Genomic DNA, 16,833 nt, shown 5'->3' on the forward strand with positions numbered 1-16,833 from the left:
ACATATTTGTGCGCGCCTCCGAATTTAACAAAAGGGCTACCGAAGGTTGAATACGTATATCGTTGGCTCTCTTTGCAAGGGTATGTATAAGTGTGTGTGTGTGTGTGTGTGCGCTCCAAAGCTATAAGGCTAATGCGTTTGGCGTCTTGTATAGAGAACACACCTTAGACTATTGAACAGCGCGAGATAACATCGAACCTGTGGGGGTACGACTTTTGAAAGCTCGATGCTAAGTTTGCGAAGGCGTACAAGAAAAGCGAATATATACTATCGCTCGTTTGATTCTTTGTTAACTTCCCAGCTGCTATTTAAATAAAGCAGATTTACTTACAGAGCAACTTTGAATGATCTAATACAAAAGATTGATTTTAATGTTTGGGCGAAGGAGAGGAGTGCAAATGTAAACGAGAAAGATTTTTAGCTAAATATAAAAAATTTTATTTATAAAAAGAACTTATAAAAAACGCCTGTCGCTTAACAATTTACAATTTTGGCAGGTGATCGCCGACGGCTTGGAAACCGTTCTCATCGGCGACGTATTTGACGGAGTAGGTCTTGCCATCGTCGGGGCTGACGTAGCTGAAGGATCCGGTTTGGCGGAGGAGGACGGTCTCTTCGCCGGAGCGAGCCTCGCGGACTACCTGGACGTCGGCGCTCTCCTCGCGGCGCTGGCCGTCGCTGAGCTCGTAGGCGAACTGGTATTTGCCGAGACCGTCGTTGTTGGAGGCCAGTTCCTTGACCAGTTGGACTTCTTGGGCTGGGGCGCCGCGTTTGTGCAATTGTGGCAGGGCAGAGGCGACGGCCAGGAGGGCAACGAAAGCGAAGATCTGCGAAAAGAAACATTTTTATTTAATTTCTAAAAATTTTTTGTTAATAAGCTTCAAATTATAAGTATGAGAATGAATTTTAAACGAACGATAAATAGTGCTTTATTCTATATTTTAAATAACAACAAAAATTGAATAAATGTTTAAACTTTAATTTAATTTGCTTACGGTTTTCATGGTGATGGTTTGTTTTGGACCTGAAGGCTCAAGCTTGGGAGGAAGATGAGTTCGGATTGTGCTGACTTGGAGAGTAGCTTCCCTATTTATACTGGAACACTCTGATTCTCCCTCTACTGAAAGTTCATTTTTTGTGCACGTGATAAGCTTATGACTCCGCTCACTTTTTGGAAACCTTCGAATTGATTAATTTTTATATGTTTCACTTGATTTTAGTAAAAATCTGAAATATATAAAAACGACGCTTGTATCACGCAATCGTTAAACTCGTTATATGCATTCTGTATCTTCTCCTCTCTTTAACAGCTATATTATTTTCTGATTTACAGTTCAGATACAAAAGGTGAGGTTTAAATTCTTTTAAATAAAATCGCCGATTTTGTAACCTCTCGCAGTGGCCTTTGTCGCTGTATTTTAATATTATGCAAAGAATGCTACACAAAAACTGGATTTGTTCGTGAAAATTATAATGTTAATGTATTCGTAAAACTAGATTAACTTCAATATTGTACACGATTTTTAAAGAGTTCAGTGCTCTATTAGTTAGTTAACTTTTCTTACTTGGATTTCTAATTCTTTTTACAGGAAAATTTGAGTGATAAAAATTAAAATACTAATTAATAATAAATACCAATAACAATGATTAATTATGATACTGATTATAAAAAGAGCGAAATCAGCTCATTATTAGTGAAAAATTTACGTATGATAATTTTGACAGCACATATTTGAAAGTCCTGTAAAAACCTACAAATCCATCGTCTAGGAGTGTTTCTTCAAGTTCTCTTACTCAACTAGTGGTAGAAATAGCGAAAAAAATAAAAACCAAATTTCGATTCATTAATTGTTAATAAAAGTTGATGAATAAATAGATCATTCTCGTGATAATTGATATAGCCTGAAAATATTTGTAAAAAGCTTTACTATATAGTTAATTTAAACCTCGATCCAACTTTTTTTGACCGAACACTTTGAAGTTTACTCATTTTTCGCTCAGGTATGGCAAACGTGATCGGACGGCAGTGTACAAAAAAATTAAAACTAGAGAAAATATTAATTTTCCTTTGATTTCTGCCTCTAACATATTTGCGTGTAATAGATGCATAAATTCATTGTATTGGTTTATATTTGTTTCTATTGAGCACAAACTGAATGAAAAGTTGTAATTTTACGCTTCAGTCTGTTCATTTCGGAATTGAAATGTGATAATTTTACTTACTAATCCTTCTTTCAATTTCTATAAATCTTCAAACACGATAAGATATTTTATTGTTGTTAATCCTTTTTTTCTTTTCTACTCTTTTGTTTTTTGACTTTGCTATTTTTCACTAGTAATTATACGTTTTCTATTAATTTAATAGCCATAAGGAAAGATTAGAGAAGATTAGACATCTCACAGCATTTGCGAATCCATGAAAAGGGAAAATAAATTGTATCAATAGTGTGCTATACGTACGTACACAGCGCAGTAAGTAATTCTCGCTCTGATCAAAATCAATCGAAAAGTTAGCGTAGTTCAATTTTACTGTGATCTAAATTAGATGCTTTACGTGCTTCAATATCAGCTGCTACGCACGGATGGAATGCTTTTCCAGCTTCTTTGTCGTTCGAGTAAGATTATCTTGTAGGACACGAAGTCAGTGATCAGTTGCAGTAACTTATCTGCTTTTCGCTCGGCAGAGAATTAAATAATCGGACGCAAAGTAAACGAACGATTAATCAAGAAAATCATAAGACTTTAAATAATTATTTCCTTTTCTTGCTTTTTCTTTTCATCATACATTTATATTCTAAATATAAATAATTGAATTTATTCATAACTTGTTTCTGTACTCATAGTATGTTGACAATTATCGTTGTATCATGTTTTTTAATTTTGTTGTAAAAAATTATATGCACTTCCTAAAGTTGTACTTCAAAAATCATTTTAAAAATCATATTTTAGAATATCTATGTATAAAGACATAAAATAAAGTTTCTTAATATTTACTCTCGAAAATTTGAGAAAATTTATTTAAAATAAATTTCTTTAACTGCTTCGCCTTCGAATGAATGTTACTACCAGCTCTTAGCAAAGTCACTAATGGTAATTTTAATTGTTCTGAATAATTTTTAAGAATTGAATTCATGTTTGAATTGAAGGTAAAGTAGTTTGCTGCTTGGAACTTTCAACGCGTTTATTCTCCACAGGGGGCAGCACATAATGGATAATACTTTTTATTTACAGTATATGTAAAACGAGTTTTGTTTAAAATTACATCTTTTAAGTTATATACGAATATATTTTGTTCAAAAAAATTAAATAAAGTAAACATTTAGGGAATAACTATTGAGCGTAATACAACATTTTTGAAGGAAAATAGATTTTTAAATTTTCTTAATATATTCTTGCTGTATTAGCAATAATTGATGCGAATCTCAAATATGTTTTGTTGTTACGGAGGTTTAGGCATTAGAAATTGGTAGTTTGATTGTTCAGAAGTAGATAAACAGGCTCTGCTTATTCTACTTTTAAATTTACGTTTATAATAAGTATATATGATGGGATAAACTATTAAGTTTCAAGTACTAACTATTCTGTAAAATATTTCGACGATCATGTATTTAAGAGTAATACAAAAATTTTTTGAAAAGTGATTACATTCAATAATTTTTCAACGTGCTTCTCATTTCTTATTCGGATTAAAATATGGAGTTCGAAAAAGTAAAATCAAATAGTTAGTTTTAATAATAAGTAAGTTTTAAAACGGTCATAAATCAATCAAATGAAATAATCAAAGTGTATTTAAATACGAGTTTTTATTTAGATAAATGTGAAATTTTAAGTACAAGTTTTAGAAAAAAACCGTACATATTAGTTGGTAACACATCACTAAATCGTTATGTTCAAATCGTGATACGATTATTGTACGTACTCATGGCGCTAAAACATTTTTTTATAGTCATAAAAAAATTCAAATAATTTCAAAACAGATTCTCCTTACCACGCTGAATACTATTTCTAACATGGAGAATTAATAAAAGATACACAAATGATCAATTAGCAAAATACGCTGCGAAGAAAAATACACTTGCTTTTAAGATTGCAGAATTGCGAGAAAGGTAATTTATTTTTATTCAAAACAGAGTTTGAAGCTTTCACAAGTTTTCTTAAAAATGACTGATCAATTTATTCAATTGCTATATGAAACAAAATTCAGGAAAGATAATAAACTAAAGCGCTTAGTACAATAAAAAAAATTAAAAAGCTAAGAAGTATACAAAAAAAAAAATAAGAAAAAAATGTTCACGTTTGTTCTACTTTAATTATCCTAATTGATTTTAAAAATAACAGTTTTCACTCATTTCATTTACTCAATCCATTCGACACATTGTAAATTATTTTCATTCATTAAAAACAGTAATAAAATAATAATAAAAATACAAATAAAAATGATAATCATAATAAAAATAATAATAATTTAGATCGTTTATGCATTATTCAAAATATTAACGTAATAAGTAGGTCAACTTTACAAAATAATTATTAACCAAGAAATCATCGGAATACAACATTCAAACCTGACAGTATTCATGACGTTTCGGTTATTTTGTGAAATCCGAATCAGTAACGTACAATTTTGATTATTATTTATTATTATTAAAAAATTAAATTTCTTATTTCTTTATGTACATATTTTCCACAGAGAATATTTTTCAATAACGTTTTAATTTTATATGTAGAATTTTTTAATTGTATGTTACTCTAAATTATTGTTTCTACAATTTTATCGATGATTTAAACGACTAAAAAATTTTTCAAATGAAAATCAGAACGGTCAGAGAGACAAGTAAATTTAATATCGATGGACAAGAAAACGTGTACATAACATAATACCAAAGAATGGTAAAAATACCATCATTAAATGAACGATCAAGAAAAAAATCTCAATTTTTTATACAAACATTTAAACTACATTTAAATTTTCAAACAAACTCTTTGTTTTTACTTATTTTATGTAGTATTATTTGTAGCCTAGCAGGCCTTCAATTTCATTTTCTGAAGTGAAATTTCAATACTTTTTTACATCATTTTTACAATCTAAAAATACATTCGATTGGTAATTTTCTCAATATCCTTATTAGACTAATACAAATTTCACAAAGTAAATATGTAAGACGATTCGTACGCATTACATGAACAGTCGTTACTCAGTGCCCTATTTTTAAGATGCCGCTCATTTTACACTTTTGCACCGTTTTAACATTCGCTACATAGTTTCTTTACCCCCAATAAAGCAGATTGCATGAATATTTGCTTTTACAAAACATAGCCCTGAGAACATATTTGGTTCGAGCCATTTATCAGCAAACTGTCTTGAGGGATGCACAACATCGACTTTTCACTGTTTGCAGATGGCACAACCATGACCTTAGCCTGGCGATCAAATCTGCGCAGTCCGTTCTTGTATCTTGACATTCACCGACCTCTGTTCCTGAATTTTTTAAAGAAAATGTATAATTTAGTAAATTGAAAGTACAGAATGTATAAATTTTTTGTAATCGAAGATAAACTATTTATGAATATAAAAGGTATTCATAAATAAAAATAAAAGTAGATAAGATTGTTTTATTATACTTTTGAATTTGAAGAAATACTAGTGTTAGAGTGTAAATGAAAATTGTAAATGGTATGAAAATAAATTCTGAATAATTTCTAGAAATTTATTGTAAAGCCCTGAAATCACTGAAAATGTATTTGATGTTATTTATTTCCTGGCATCAGCATCGGCTAAATAATTAAAATTAGTAATCCGTTAGCGAACAGTTAGAGAGTATTTAGTCTAAATACAGTTTGAATAGCTAAAAATGTTTTTAAAAATGTCGATTATTATAGTACTGTACAGATCACACCATCACCTTCTTAGCGTTTATTTCAACCACCTAATTATTTTTTAAGAAGATCAGCTCTTTATAAAACCCCTATTATCAGGTTTTATAAATAAAGTTACTATTATTATCATGCTCTAAATTTAAAGAAAGTAAATCACAGATTGCAATTCAAATGCCGAAAATTTGTATAATAACACAAATTTCGACGAAATAAGTCTAGAAAACCATTGAAGATAGAATTAATGAATATACATTCTCATTAGGGAAAATAATGAATGAATTTGATTGAAAATCAAAGTTTCCATTTTGCCAAAAAAGTGAATAGTAAACATAATTTTTAAAATCAAGTGATTTAAAAATATACATTAATGTTCGAATATTGTAGTGAAGTGTTGAAAAGTAATGTATCAAAGTATGTGACATTCGATTTTTTTATTGAATGATCAAAGAATATTGAAGCCTCGAAGAAGAACCAAGAATAATATTTAAAGTTTTTTATGATAAAAAAAATCCTGTACATAAGTATTGAGAAACGTGATAAAAGAATAAACCATGGAAAAATAAAAGAACTTTAAGAAATAGCCGAAGTGAAAAGAAGTAATGAAAAACCGTAGAATCGAAGTAATTGGCCTTAAGTCATCGCCAAAAGTATGCTTTTGTGACATTTAAAATCTTACCAAGAGTATAACTTGGCTGCGTAAACTTGGGGCTCGTCCAGGCGAGCGAGCTTGGTGGTCTAACCGTACTCTGATAATTCAACGGCATGACGTGAGAATTAGGAAGATTGTAAGAAAAGGAAAAACCTTTTCCACTAGAGATAGTTGAATGATAACTTTTTTTATAATAATCGATGTTATTTTGATAATTTCCATATTTCTGTTTGTTTTGGTCATCCGTTATCAAATTACTTTCGGTTGAGTAAACATATTGTTTATAAAATGGCGCCGGAGAAGGCGTGAAAAATTGTTTTGCAGTTGTTGTAATGACACTCGGCGGAGGAGTAACCGTTGTTGAACTCAAAGGTGCGAGTGTCGTGTATTGATTTCTAAGCTCATTAATACTGCGAGTTGTACCAGACCATTGATACCTGTGTAAGATAATTTTCTAAGTATTATAAAAATTCCTTTACTAGTGAATATTTATACAGCCATAGTCACGTGGCTGTATGGATAATTCAATTTTCACCTACATATGTCATTAATATTTAAAATATCAATTGGTACCATTAATAATAAAAATATTAATATTAAAAATCATATCAAAATTTAAAAAAAAAATTAATTAAATTTTAATTTTATAAGTAATTCTAAATTAGTTTTCTAATCGGTTAGTATTTGAATGGATCATAAGCCTCACACTACAAAATCAAGATTGTCTTGTAATAATGCTAATGTTTGGGGTAATTTAAATTACTCTTAAAATCAATTAAAACTATAAATATTTGTATATTTTATACATCCTTTAACACGTTGATAGACTTATTTTTTATTAGACGTTAAACTGCTTATTATTTTGATTCTGAAATATTTCTCTTTTGTAAATAAATTTTCTACACACTAATTTTACGTAGTTGCAACATTTTTTACAGGTAAATTTTTTCAATTCGATTGAGTAATTAATACATTATTATGTAATAACAAGTGTGTGAAGCACCCTCGCTATGCCTGACTGAAATCAACCTCTAGTTAAGTCATTTTCCTCACACAATACCCTCACTCTAATACATTTTTTTGGACGAAACTATTTATTCGCTCTAGAGTTTAGTAATTTTTGCTGCGTTTATCGACGATTGTAACTTGTGAATGATCAACTTCCTTTTTGCATTTTTGTTTAGCGCATTTTCATTGTTTTATTTAATTCAGTACAGTAAATAATATTTCATTATGTAAATGTTCTAATAAACCATATCACATTATAAAATATAATTAATTGTTAAGTAATGATGCAAGTATCCGATTTAAAACAAATAAAATAATCATGAAATTATATTATTTTTAAATTTCATTTCGTTTTAAAGTGTTTCACGAAGATTCAAGCGAGTAGCAATTTTTAACCTCATTATAAAAATTTGATACCGAAACGGAAACATACATACTTTCATAAAACGTAGTCGTAGATAGCTTATTATTAATGGAAGCTTATTTATTTAAATATAAAATTTTAAAATGCTATTTTTACAATTACTTCAAAAACGTTCATATTTTCATAAGTAAAACAGTAAATATTCAACATTTATCTGTTCCCTTATATCTTTGTAGTTTAAATCGAAATAAAAAATAAATAAAAAATTAACTTAAAAATATTTTATTGGCGTCGATGAAAGATCTTCAGGAAAAAAGAGGTTTTGGGAATTTAAGGAAAATGGGTATCCGGAAAATTGGATAGGGAAAAATGACTGGGAATCTTATATTATACAAAAACGAAAATACATATATTCTCTTACAGAGTAATAACGATCAAACTTTTATTAACATTGAAATATTTGAATTAATAATGTAGACACAATTAATAACTATAACTATGCACTATTTTTAAACACTGAACATTTTTTTTCTTAAACACTTGTCACTTTTCCACAAACATTAGTTTTTTGAAACATTAATAACACACGAGGAATACAATCCACATAGCATTGGTTACAAATAAACTACAAATTTAAGACGACATGTATATTTTTGACTAGATAGATTGATTTCCTAATGTGTAAAAGATATTTTGAGATGAATTTGTAGCCTGCAGTGGTCCTCTTCTGTATGCTGTTCTTGTGATTCGGTTTTACGAATGATATTTTACAATAAGGGTTTCAGGGCTTTCGAATTGTGGTGATGCAATGATGTAAAGAGGCCAAATGTATATATTTTAAGAAATAAGTGACAAATATTTCAGGAGTCATGAGTACGGGCTAATTCACATTAACAACAAAACTTCAGTGTAAAACATTTCTCTTAAAATATAATTTAATATCTAGATTTTGTGGATTTTTTACATAACGCACTTGATTTTGTAGTATATAAAAATGTCATTCACTCGTTAATTTGATAGCTAATTTTTTAAATTTCTAATTTGTACTACTAATATAATTTATAATTACAAAAAATAATATACAAAAAAATACATGCTTATGTTAAGATATATTTACATTCCGTATTGATTGCAGTTCAATTGCGTAAAAAAAATTTTTTTTCACACGCAAAATAAGCAACTTTTGCTTGAATAACTGATAGGTTACCTGTATTCAGTCGAGGTATTATTATATGTTGATCGAGCGAAGGAGTCTTGCCGCACGTATGTGGGTATGTTTTGCGTGTAATCAGGAATGATATTTTCATGCTCAGCAACGCATTTTCCATTTAAGCAGTACTGTAATTAAAAAGTACCGCAATTTTTACGTTAAATTCGATCAAGTAATTTGGCAATAAAAAATTTCTGTATCATATACATCTAAAAGTTACAGAAATTAGATGCACTTACTTGACCGTCTCCGCAAGGTGATCCCTCTGCAGCTGGCCTGTACGCTACGCAGTAACCAGAAGTTTGATCGAAGCAGAATAGTTGAGCGCAAACTCTTGCATCATACTGCAAATGAAAAAAATTGAAACGGATTAGCACATTGATATTGAACGAATTTATTTTATGAAATGATCAATATTTAACTTTTTTTTATCATTTTCTTTTTACAATCGTGTAATAAGTATGAACACATTTTAAATGGCATAAATAGGCACTTAGTTCAAAAAATTTCAGACCAGTTTTTAACCACTTTAAATTTAATAATATCACTTCAAGCTTCACCACTAGATGGAGCTTACGATTATCTGTAAATCTACTAGTGGTAAAATAAAGATAATTGTATAAGTCAAAGTACGATTTTAATATTTATAGTATTTTCGTATTTTTTGGCAGGGTGTTTGTATGTGAATGCACTTACAAAACAAGCTTTGGTTCCTCGATCCTTCCGACACTGTGCGTCGAGAGATAACATTTTTCCAGGAAGTACTCTGGGCAGTGCTTCATCTTCGTGTGGAGCGTTGTAAAGGCAAGTAGCTGTATCGCCACTGAAAAATTCAATAAAATCCATCAAACTCCGTTTTTGGTATTAGGATCTTTTAAATGATATAATTTGCAATGAAAAAACTTACTTCAGAAAATGATGGAATGATTGTACACTGCACGAAGACCATCTAAAGCCTTTTTCTGTATGTCTAAGATCACTCATTATGTAACCGTCCTCCCATCGACATTTCTGTGCTCCAGGACCACCAAGATAGCTAGGGGGTGGAGATCCATCATGCACAGCTCCGAGTCTGAATTAATGTAAATAATTGGTCAGTTTAAATAAAAATTTATGAAAATTAATCTCAAGCATGTTTACTTACAAATGGCCAACTTCATGGGCAGCGACTATGATTCCACTGAAACCGCCGGTGTCTTCAATGATAGCGACGGAATTGACTTTCTCAAGACGTTTGTTGACCACGCAAGCTCCTCCAACGTAAGCGAATCCTAATAAAAATAATTGATAAGTCGATTTGATTTAAGATTTTGTAACGGTTGATTTAAATTACATTTATTTTCAACTCTAATGAATAAATACTCAGGTTACAAATAAATTTAGCTTGAAAGCTCAATTATAAATAACTGATTATAGATAAGTACTTTTAATTATTTTCTGAACCTTAAATATGGATCAAAGCTAAATATCTTTATAACGATTTATAAAATATCGCTCAATGAAAATAAGAAAAAGTACTTATGACTCTCTGTTGTCTGGTTAAAAAGTTAAATTCAATTAATTGTTGTTATTTAAATTGTAAATAGATGTTATTTTTAAAAGTTATAGCAAAAAGCTATTAAGTAAAAGTAAATTATAAAAAATCAGTTGAGCGTTAGGTCAATTGCCTCGTAGTTATTTTTAAAGCCTTACAGTTCAAAGCAAGCTATAAATTAAATCTTGTAAGTTTTCAACTACTTGTGTTAATTTTTTTCGGATATTTTTACTAAATTGTAATTGATGGTTAATTTAAATAATAATGAAATTTGTCTGTAGACCTCTGGACTATGATTTGAATATTTTTTAATGTACAACAATACAATGTTAAATCAATTTCTCTAAGAATCTTTTCACTCGAATAATTAAAATGTACATAATTCCCAGTTATCATTATTAAAAACTTACCGACCTTACGACAAAAGAGAACATGGAATTTGCAAAAATCTCCTAATTATATTATCAGTTCAAAATATTTTTAAAAATCAACTTTTGAAGTCTCTTAAACTCTGATTTACAAATAGTCTCATATAGATCCTATATAATATATGCTTAATCGTGTGGGAATATTGAAGTCAGTGTACAAGAAGAATACATTTTTAAATACATTTTGAAAAATATCTACTGAATTTTTTAACGAAAAAAAAAATATTAATTTGTAAAACCAATCAATATTCCTTTATACTTTGAATAAAAATTTTCAGTAGAAATTTCATAAAATATTTAAGCATTCTCATTTTAGCACTGATCCTATCATCACCTTACAAAAACTGAAGTTTTAAAAATCAGTTTGATAAACCCATATATATTTTTTACTTATTGACATTTGCTCGATTATTTCAATTAAATTATGCAGGCAAAGAATATAGATCGTAGTCAATTCTTAAAAAATTGAAAGATTTACATTTGTAGAACCATAATATAAAAAAACCTTAAGTAAATAGTAATTAAGCATAATCTTTCATAAATTGCAGACAGTGCAGAAATGAATTTGAGCAGAAATTAGACACAATAGAATAAAATTTGTCAAGTACAAAAAGATTTCAAATTATAAGATTTTTCGTGTGAAATCAAAAGTGTATTCTGCAAGCTCGAAGAATTTAGACTTTTATTCAAAAGCTGAAACTGCAAAACTCATATTTAAATTGATTTGAAACGATTAAAAACAAAGAATTTTGATATTTTTGTTGGAAATGATGGTGTGCCTCTACAAAATCTTTGAATATCTACGTTAGCTTTAAAAATGAGATTTGCAGTTGTTTGCGCGACAGAAAAAAGATTTTCTTTCAATTTTGGCAGGAATTATAATTAACATTTTTAAGATTTGCATTGATAAGGTGTCAATAAATCATCTTGAAAGAAGAAGAGCTTTAAGCCAGTATTCAGATCGTCACTTGTTGATGCTTTAAAGGCGCATCATTTTCAAACACTTAAACTCTTAAAAACGAACGTACCTGCAGTTCCTCTATTGCATACTTCGTTCGCGTACTGGCGTCTGCACATATCTAATCTGCAATGCAATAATAAAACAACCTCTTTTATCATGACAACTTAAATTTCAATCTTTTTAGACCGCTCAGATTCGAGTGTCACGGGACAGATCTGTGAGCACATGTTCAATCAAAACGTCAAATGTTTGCAGACTTCTTGATGCGACTGAACTTTTCCTCATTGAACTCAGCAGCAACATTTTTTTGTAATATTATACTTATGACTAATATTTCCTTTGATGAATACTTATGATAATAATGATAAGCGTGTAGAAATGATATACAGCAGAAGAATCATGACATAGAGAACGATTCTGACTATGAATAGTGACACACATATAGTATGCGTTACCCCTGACAAAATTTCGTAATTGTCGTATGAAATTTTGAACCTAATGTCTAAACGAGAAATTTAACTAAAATTTGTGTGGTGTATTGTTTTTCTAAACTAAACGTTTTTTGTTAATTAAGTGCAACTGTACATCAATTTATGACTGTTCTACATAATCGTTAAAAAATCCTGTAGCAGTCATAAAATGAAATTAATTTGTGCTTTGCATTATTTGATTAATCCTACGCAGAGCTACAAAAACTACCCATAATGTTGCACGTTTGCGATAATTCGGATTTTATCAAGCTTTTTGAAAGCCCATCAGTCAGTAATGCCAGAAGAAAATTTTCAAACGACTCCATTAAGTAATTGACTATAAATGAAGATAAAAAAGTAAACAAATTAGAGCATCTTTTGCTCTTTATTCTTTTGTACAGACATGTTCAACGTACTGATGATTCAGCCCCAATGGACTTTCACAATGCGTGATCCGAATCCACAAACTCGACTCTACGTGAAAAGCGATTTTCATTATTTCAGACTTCATTCCACTTTTTTCCGTCTAATTTTTTTTTTGTACGAATTAATATACAATGCACGTAGTCAAATAGAAAAGAAAATTGGCACGTTGTAAACGTGAAAAATTTGGTGCAAATCGTTAAATGAAAATCACGTCTCACTCCACTATGTTCCCGTTTTTATATGAAACACTACACAGTGATAATTGTAATAAGTACTTTTAATAGATTATGAGATTAATGTGTCTACTTGATACCCAACTACTATTAAATATTTTCAATAAAACATACAAAATTACTAATCGAGTTAATAATTCGATTAAAAAAAGTAAATAATTTAAAAGCATGATCGCCATATAATAAACCATACCCGCTGTTCCCTTTGTGCAGCGGCCGCCTTTCCTACGACGGCACATATCATACCTGTTTTTTGAAAATAAAAATTTGCACAGTATGAAGTCAATGAAGTGCCTCAATATAAAGTTTTAATGCATTCTTATATACTTGAAAAAATTCCTGGGTGGATGTACTGTTCAGATGAAATAATTTGAAAAGTGTAATTCGATGAGAAAATGCAATCAAGGTATTTTCTCGTGCACACATGGACATTTTTTTTTTATAAACACATTAATCAGAAACAGAAAGTGACAGAACAGTAAGCTTATGTGCAGCTTGGATTGTCTTCTTAATCTTTCAAATGGTTCAAGATCGATTTTTAAAAAATATGAGTCTCTCGCATTCGATATTAGTTATCTTAGTAAACCTCAAGAAAGTTAAGTAGGACAATGTAATTTGCAAATAGACGAGTGAATACAAAATTTTGAAAAATGATTTTTTCGGAAAAAAAGAACAACACAAGTGTAAGTGATGCTGCATAAATGAAAAATGAATATAGATAGAAAAAATCTCAGCGCTGTAATTGAAAATCATTAATTGCTCGCGGCGACTGAGGCGCAATAAAAGTTCGGGCACACTCACTTTGTGACAGCGACAGCTATGTCGTAGACCGGCAGTCGTCGCTCCCTGTACAGATATTTGCCCATGTCGGTGAGCGCAGCTGCCGAGTCGATCGCGTCCCGACCCACTCGATTTCTTTCCAGGTACGGCGTGGCATTTTTCGCCTGCATATAATGATACGATTGAACGATATTCTCATACTTTCAATGATAAAAAGCAGGTAAATTGACTTACGCGTGAAATGATGATTCCAGCGATACTTATGCGTATTTTTGGGCCTTTCAGTAATTTATACCTAAGATCGACTCCGTTCCAAAACGACACAAAGTATCGTTTAACGTTTGGATTATCACCTCCGTGCATCCTGCAAGAAAACATTTGTTCATATGTAACATTGAAAAAATAAGTAAAGGACTCTAATAATTTCACAACAATCATGTTTACTGCTTACCTATAACCATCGTAGTCTACAATACAGAGAATTTCTGGGTATATTACATATGGCGCTTCTCGTTTTTCTCGAGTATGAAGTTCAAGTGATCTCTTTACCCGAGCATCAAGATCATCAATGGATCTCTTTCTCCGATATCTCTTGTTGAGTCGATCAGGCTCCATGTAAGCTGCGTAATAAATGAAAAAAAATCGAAATGGATTAAAATTTCATCGATATGATTGGCGAAGAAAGAGTTAAAAAACATCTCAAATACGACTCGCAACTCACCAAAATCGCTGTACATATCGTCCTCGTGGGATGCCGATCTTTTGTACACCACGTGGTGATCCGTCAATTCGTAATCGACGCTCCGCCTGTCCCTCGAAACCTTTGGCACTAGTCGCGTACTTTGCAAATGATCCATTTTACTCACTACATCCTTGAGCACGCGTGCGGGAATCGGTCGGATCACTAGATCTTCCCCTATGCTTCCGTCCTGCAAAAGAGGAAAATTGATTTTTTTGAGTAATTTTTCTCTATTATTTTTTCCTCCATTGCGAGCGCAGCTAGTTAAGAGCTATTTTCTCAACTAAATCAGCGAAGAAATCCAATCGATTAAGTTTAAATGCGAAACTTTCAACGCATTCGTTATATCTATACGAGCTCGGCTTGGTTATCGCTGGATAATCGCAAAACTCGAATGAATATAGTTCAATAGCCATAAATTACCCGGGGCCCCAGCGAGATAGTGCGCTTAGTTGGACGCAAGTTAAAAAGTCGGCAATTGGCGATAAATTTTCATGATTTTTGCAATCGCCGCCGCCTCAGCGCGCGAGACGGAGTTTTGAGTTGAAATCGACGGGACGATGTAGGTGCAGCAGCAGCAGCTGCATACAACACTATAACACACATTTATAGAGCCAATACGCGAGACGCATCGTCGCCGCCGTCGTCGTCGTCGTTGTCGTCGTCGTCATTGCAGTTGATGCATCGGTTAGATTAAAACGAGTAGTGAAAGCAAAAGGTCGCAGTACGGATAGCGTCTATGTATAAACGTATGTATATGAGCCAAACAACCGCTTTCACGGGTGTATGTGTATATGTATGTGTGTGCATGCTCGAGTGAGCTCTTACGTAATTTGAACCCGCGACCCAAATAGATTCGCACCGCCGCCGCCGCCGCCGCCACAGCTACGTACCAACATACGTAATTTTGACATTCATACGGACTGGCTCGTAAATTATTGTACAAGTGATGATCGCTCGCGGGACACGAGACATTATGATCGACGCGTCACAAATTCACCATCGCGTACGCGGCGCGACGAGTTGACGATCATCCTCGATTGCTCTTCAATTACGCCACTTCCGATCGATACACACGCGTACCTATGTACGTTGTGAGCGCGTACATAATCTGATAATAGGATTTTTTTTGAAGAATGAAGAAATCTTTCGATAAATTCAGCCGTTGTTTACAATCTTTTTAATTTAGCATTGAGGTTTGTCGTTGCTAAATGACAAATAGCGTATACGGTTCGTGCGAGGAGTGCAAGACGTGTCGTCTCGAGTGTGTCTGCCCATGAATATTTCAGCGAGTCTAAAAACGGTACCTGGGCTTTTTTTATTAACTGATTTTTGATTTAAGCGCGATTGTAAAATTGACCGCAGACGCGCTTTTATGCACGGTGTGTACGTGTTTCACGCGCTTGTTAATAAATCTAAATTTTTCGCAACGAGACTTGAAAAAAAACGAAAACGAAAGTTATGTTTATGTTGTCTGTCGGCGTTTAATGCTAATTTGAACAATAAAAATGGTTGAAATATCAATTTGGAAATGCAAGATATTCGAGACTAATTCTTTTATTTTTTTTCAAAACTAGCGAGCAGAAAAGTCGCAACGAAAAGGAAACCTTTTTTTTCCTCAAACGTATGCACGAGCAATAAGCACGAGAGATTTTTATCGCGAGTGACCTCAGCGTAATATCTTAAAACGAGAAATAATACACTTTCTATGGCGCACATGTACGAGGCACACTCACACACACACAAATAAATATATACGTAATTTCGCAAAGGCCTATTGTCTTCTTATCAATGGTCGTTTGACTCCGAAAGAGTTAGAAACAAAAGAAAAGGGGTAAAAAAAAGTACCGGCGATAAAACAGTGAAAAATATTTTCAATTCGAAGAAATTTTATGGCTATTGTAAATATTGAGCATTCAAACGTTGCACTAAAAATTCATCATTGTCGAACGTCAAACCTACAAGATCTTGAATCATTTACATACGATTGAGTTATTTAAAGCAGTACATTATTAATTGCTCTCAACAAGTCGGGAGTTTATTTTTAGGCAAAATTAACCGAACATTCCATCCGATCAAAACATATCGAAGCTTGGATCGACGCTCACAGATCGAAGGCTTCGGCAATGCGATTATTTGAAAACAATGAGACGA

General features: G+C 31.6%; 2 protein-coding genes across 6 annotated transcripts in view; both read right to left on the minus strand.

The window, feature by feature from the left end:
- Nucleotides 1-482: 482 nt before the first annotated feature.
- Nucleotides 483-1,167, minus strand: LOC106655944 (endocuticle structural glycoprotein ABD-5-like). The gene is made up of 2 exons (XM_014376553.1): nucleotides 996-1,167; nucleotides 483-827 (listed from the first exon to the last, which is right to left on the minus strand). Exons 1-2 carry the CDS (start codon nucleotides 1,002-1,004, stop codon nucleotides 483-485), a joined length of 354 nt encoding a protein of 117 aa, XP_014232039.1. The 5' UTR covers nucleotides 1,005-1,167.
- A 3,290-nt stretch (nucleotides 1,168-4,457) lies between these two features.
- The window catches only part of LOC106656333 (A disintegrin and metalloproteinase with thrombospondin motifs 6-like), a 58,481-nt gene continuing 46,105 nt past the window's right edge, over nucleotides 4,458-16,833 (minus strand). For 3 of the 5 annotated variants that reach the window (XM_014377263.2, XM_014377262.2, XM_014377260.2), the window contains 12 exons: nucleotides 14,662-14,869; nucleotides 14,392-14,560; nucleotides 14,175-14,304; nucleotides 13,962-14,104; nucleotides 12,099-12,154; nucleotides 10,253-10,379; nucleotides 10,016-10,180; nucleotides 9,805-9,931; nucleotides 9,348-9,452; nucleotides 9,106-9,236; nucleotides 6,554-6,963; nucleotides 4,458-5,479 (listed from right to left, as the gene is read on the minus strand). In XM_014377263.2, coding sequence (XP_014232749.1) covers nucleotides 5,349-5,479; nucleotides 6,554-6,963; nucleotides 9,106-9,236; nucleotides 9,348-9,452; nucleotides 9,805-9,931; nucleotides 10,016-10,180; nucleotides 10,253-10,379; nucleotides 12,099-12,154; nucleotides 13,962-14,104; nucleotides 14,175-14,304; nucleotides 14,392-14,560; nucleotides 14,662-14,869 — 1,902 coding nt within the window. In that variant the 3' untranslated portion in view covers nucleotides 4,458-5,348. Of the gene's footprint in view, nucleotides 5,480-6,553; nucleotides 6,964-9,105; nucleotides 9,237-9,347; nucleotides 9,453-9,804; nucleotides 9,932-10,015; nucleotides 10,181-10,252; nucleotides 10,380-12,098; nucleotides 12,155-13,353; nucleotides 13,407-13,961; nucleotides 14,105-14,174; nucleotides 14,305-14,391; nucleotides 14,561-14,661; nucleotides 14,870-16,833 lie in introns of all 5 variants that reach the window. The other 2 variants (XM_014377261.2, XM_014377265.2) reach the window with 2 other exon arrangements.

This window comes from Trichogramma pretiosum, unplaced genomic scaffold, assembly GCF_000599845.2.
Source record: "Trichogramma pretiosum strain Unisexual culture from Peru unplaced genomic scaffold, Tpre_2.0 scaffold64, whole genome shotgun sequence".
NCBI classification, from domain to species: Eukaryota; Metazoa; Arthropoda; class Insecta; order Hymenoptera; family Trichogrammatidae; genus Trichogramma; species Trichogramma pretiosum.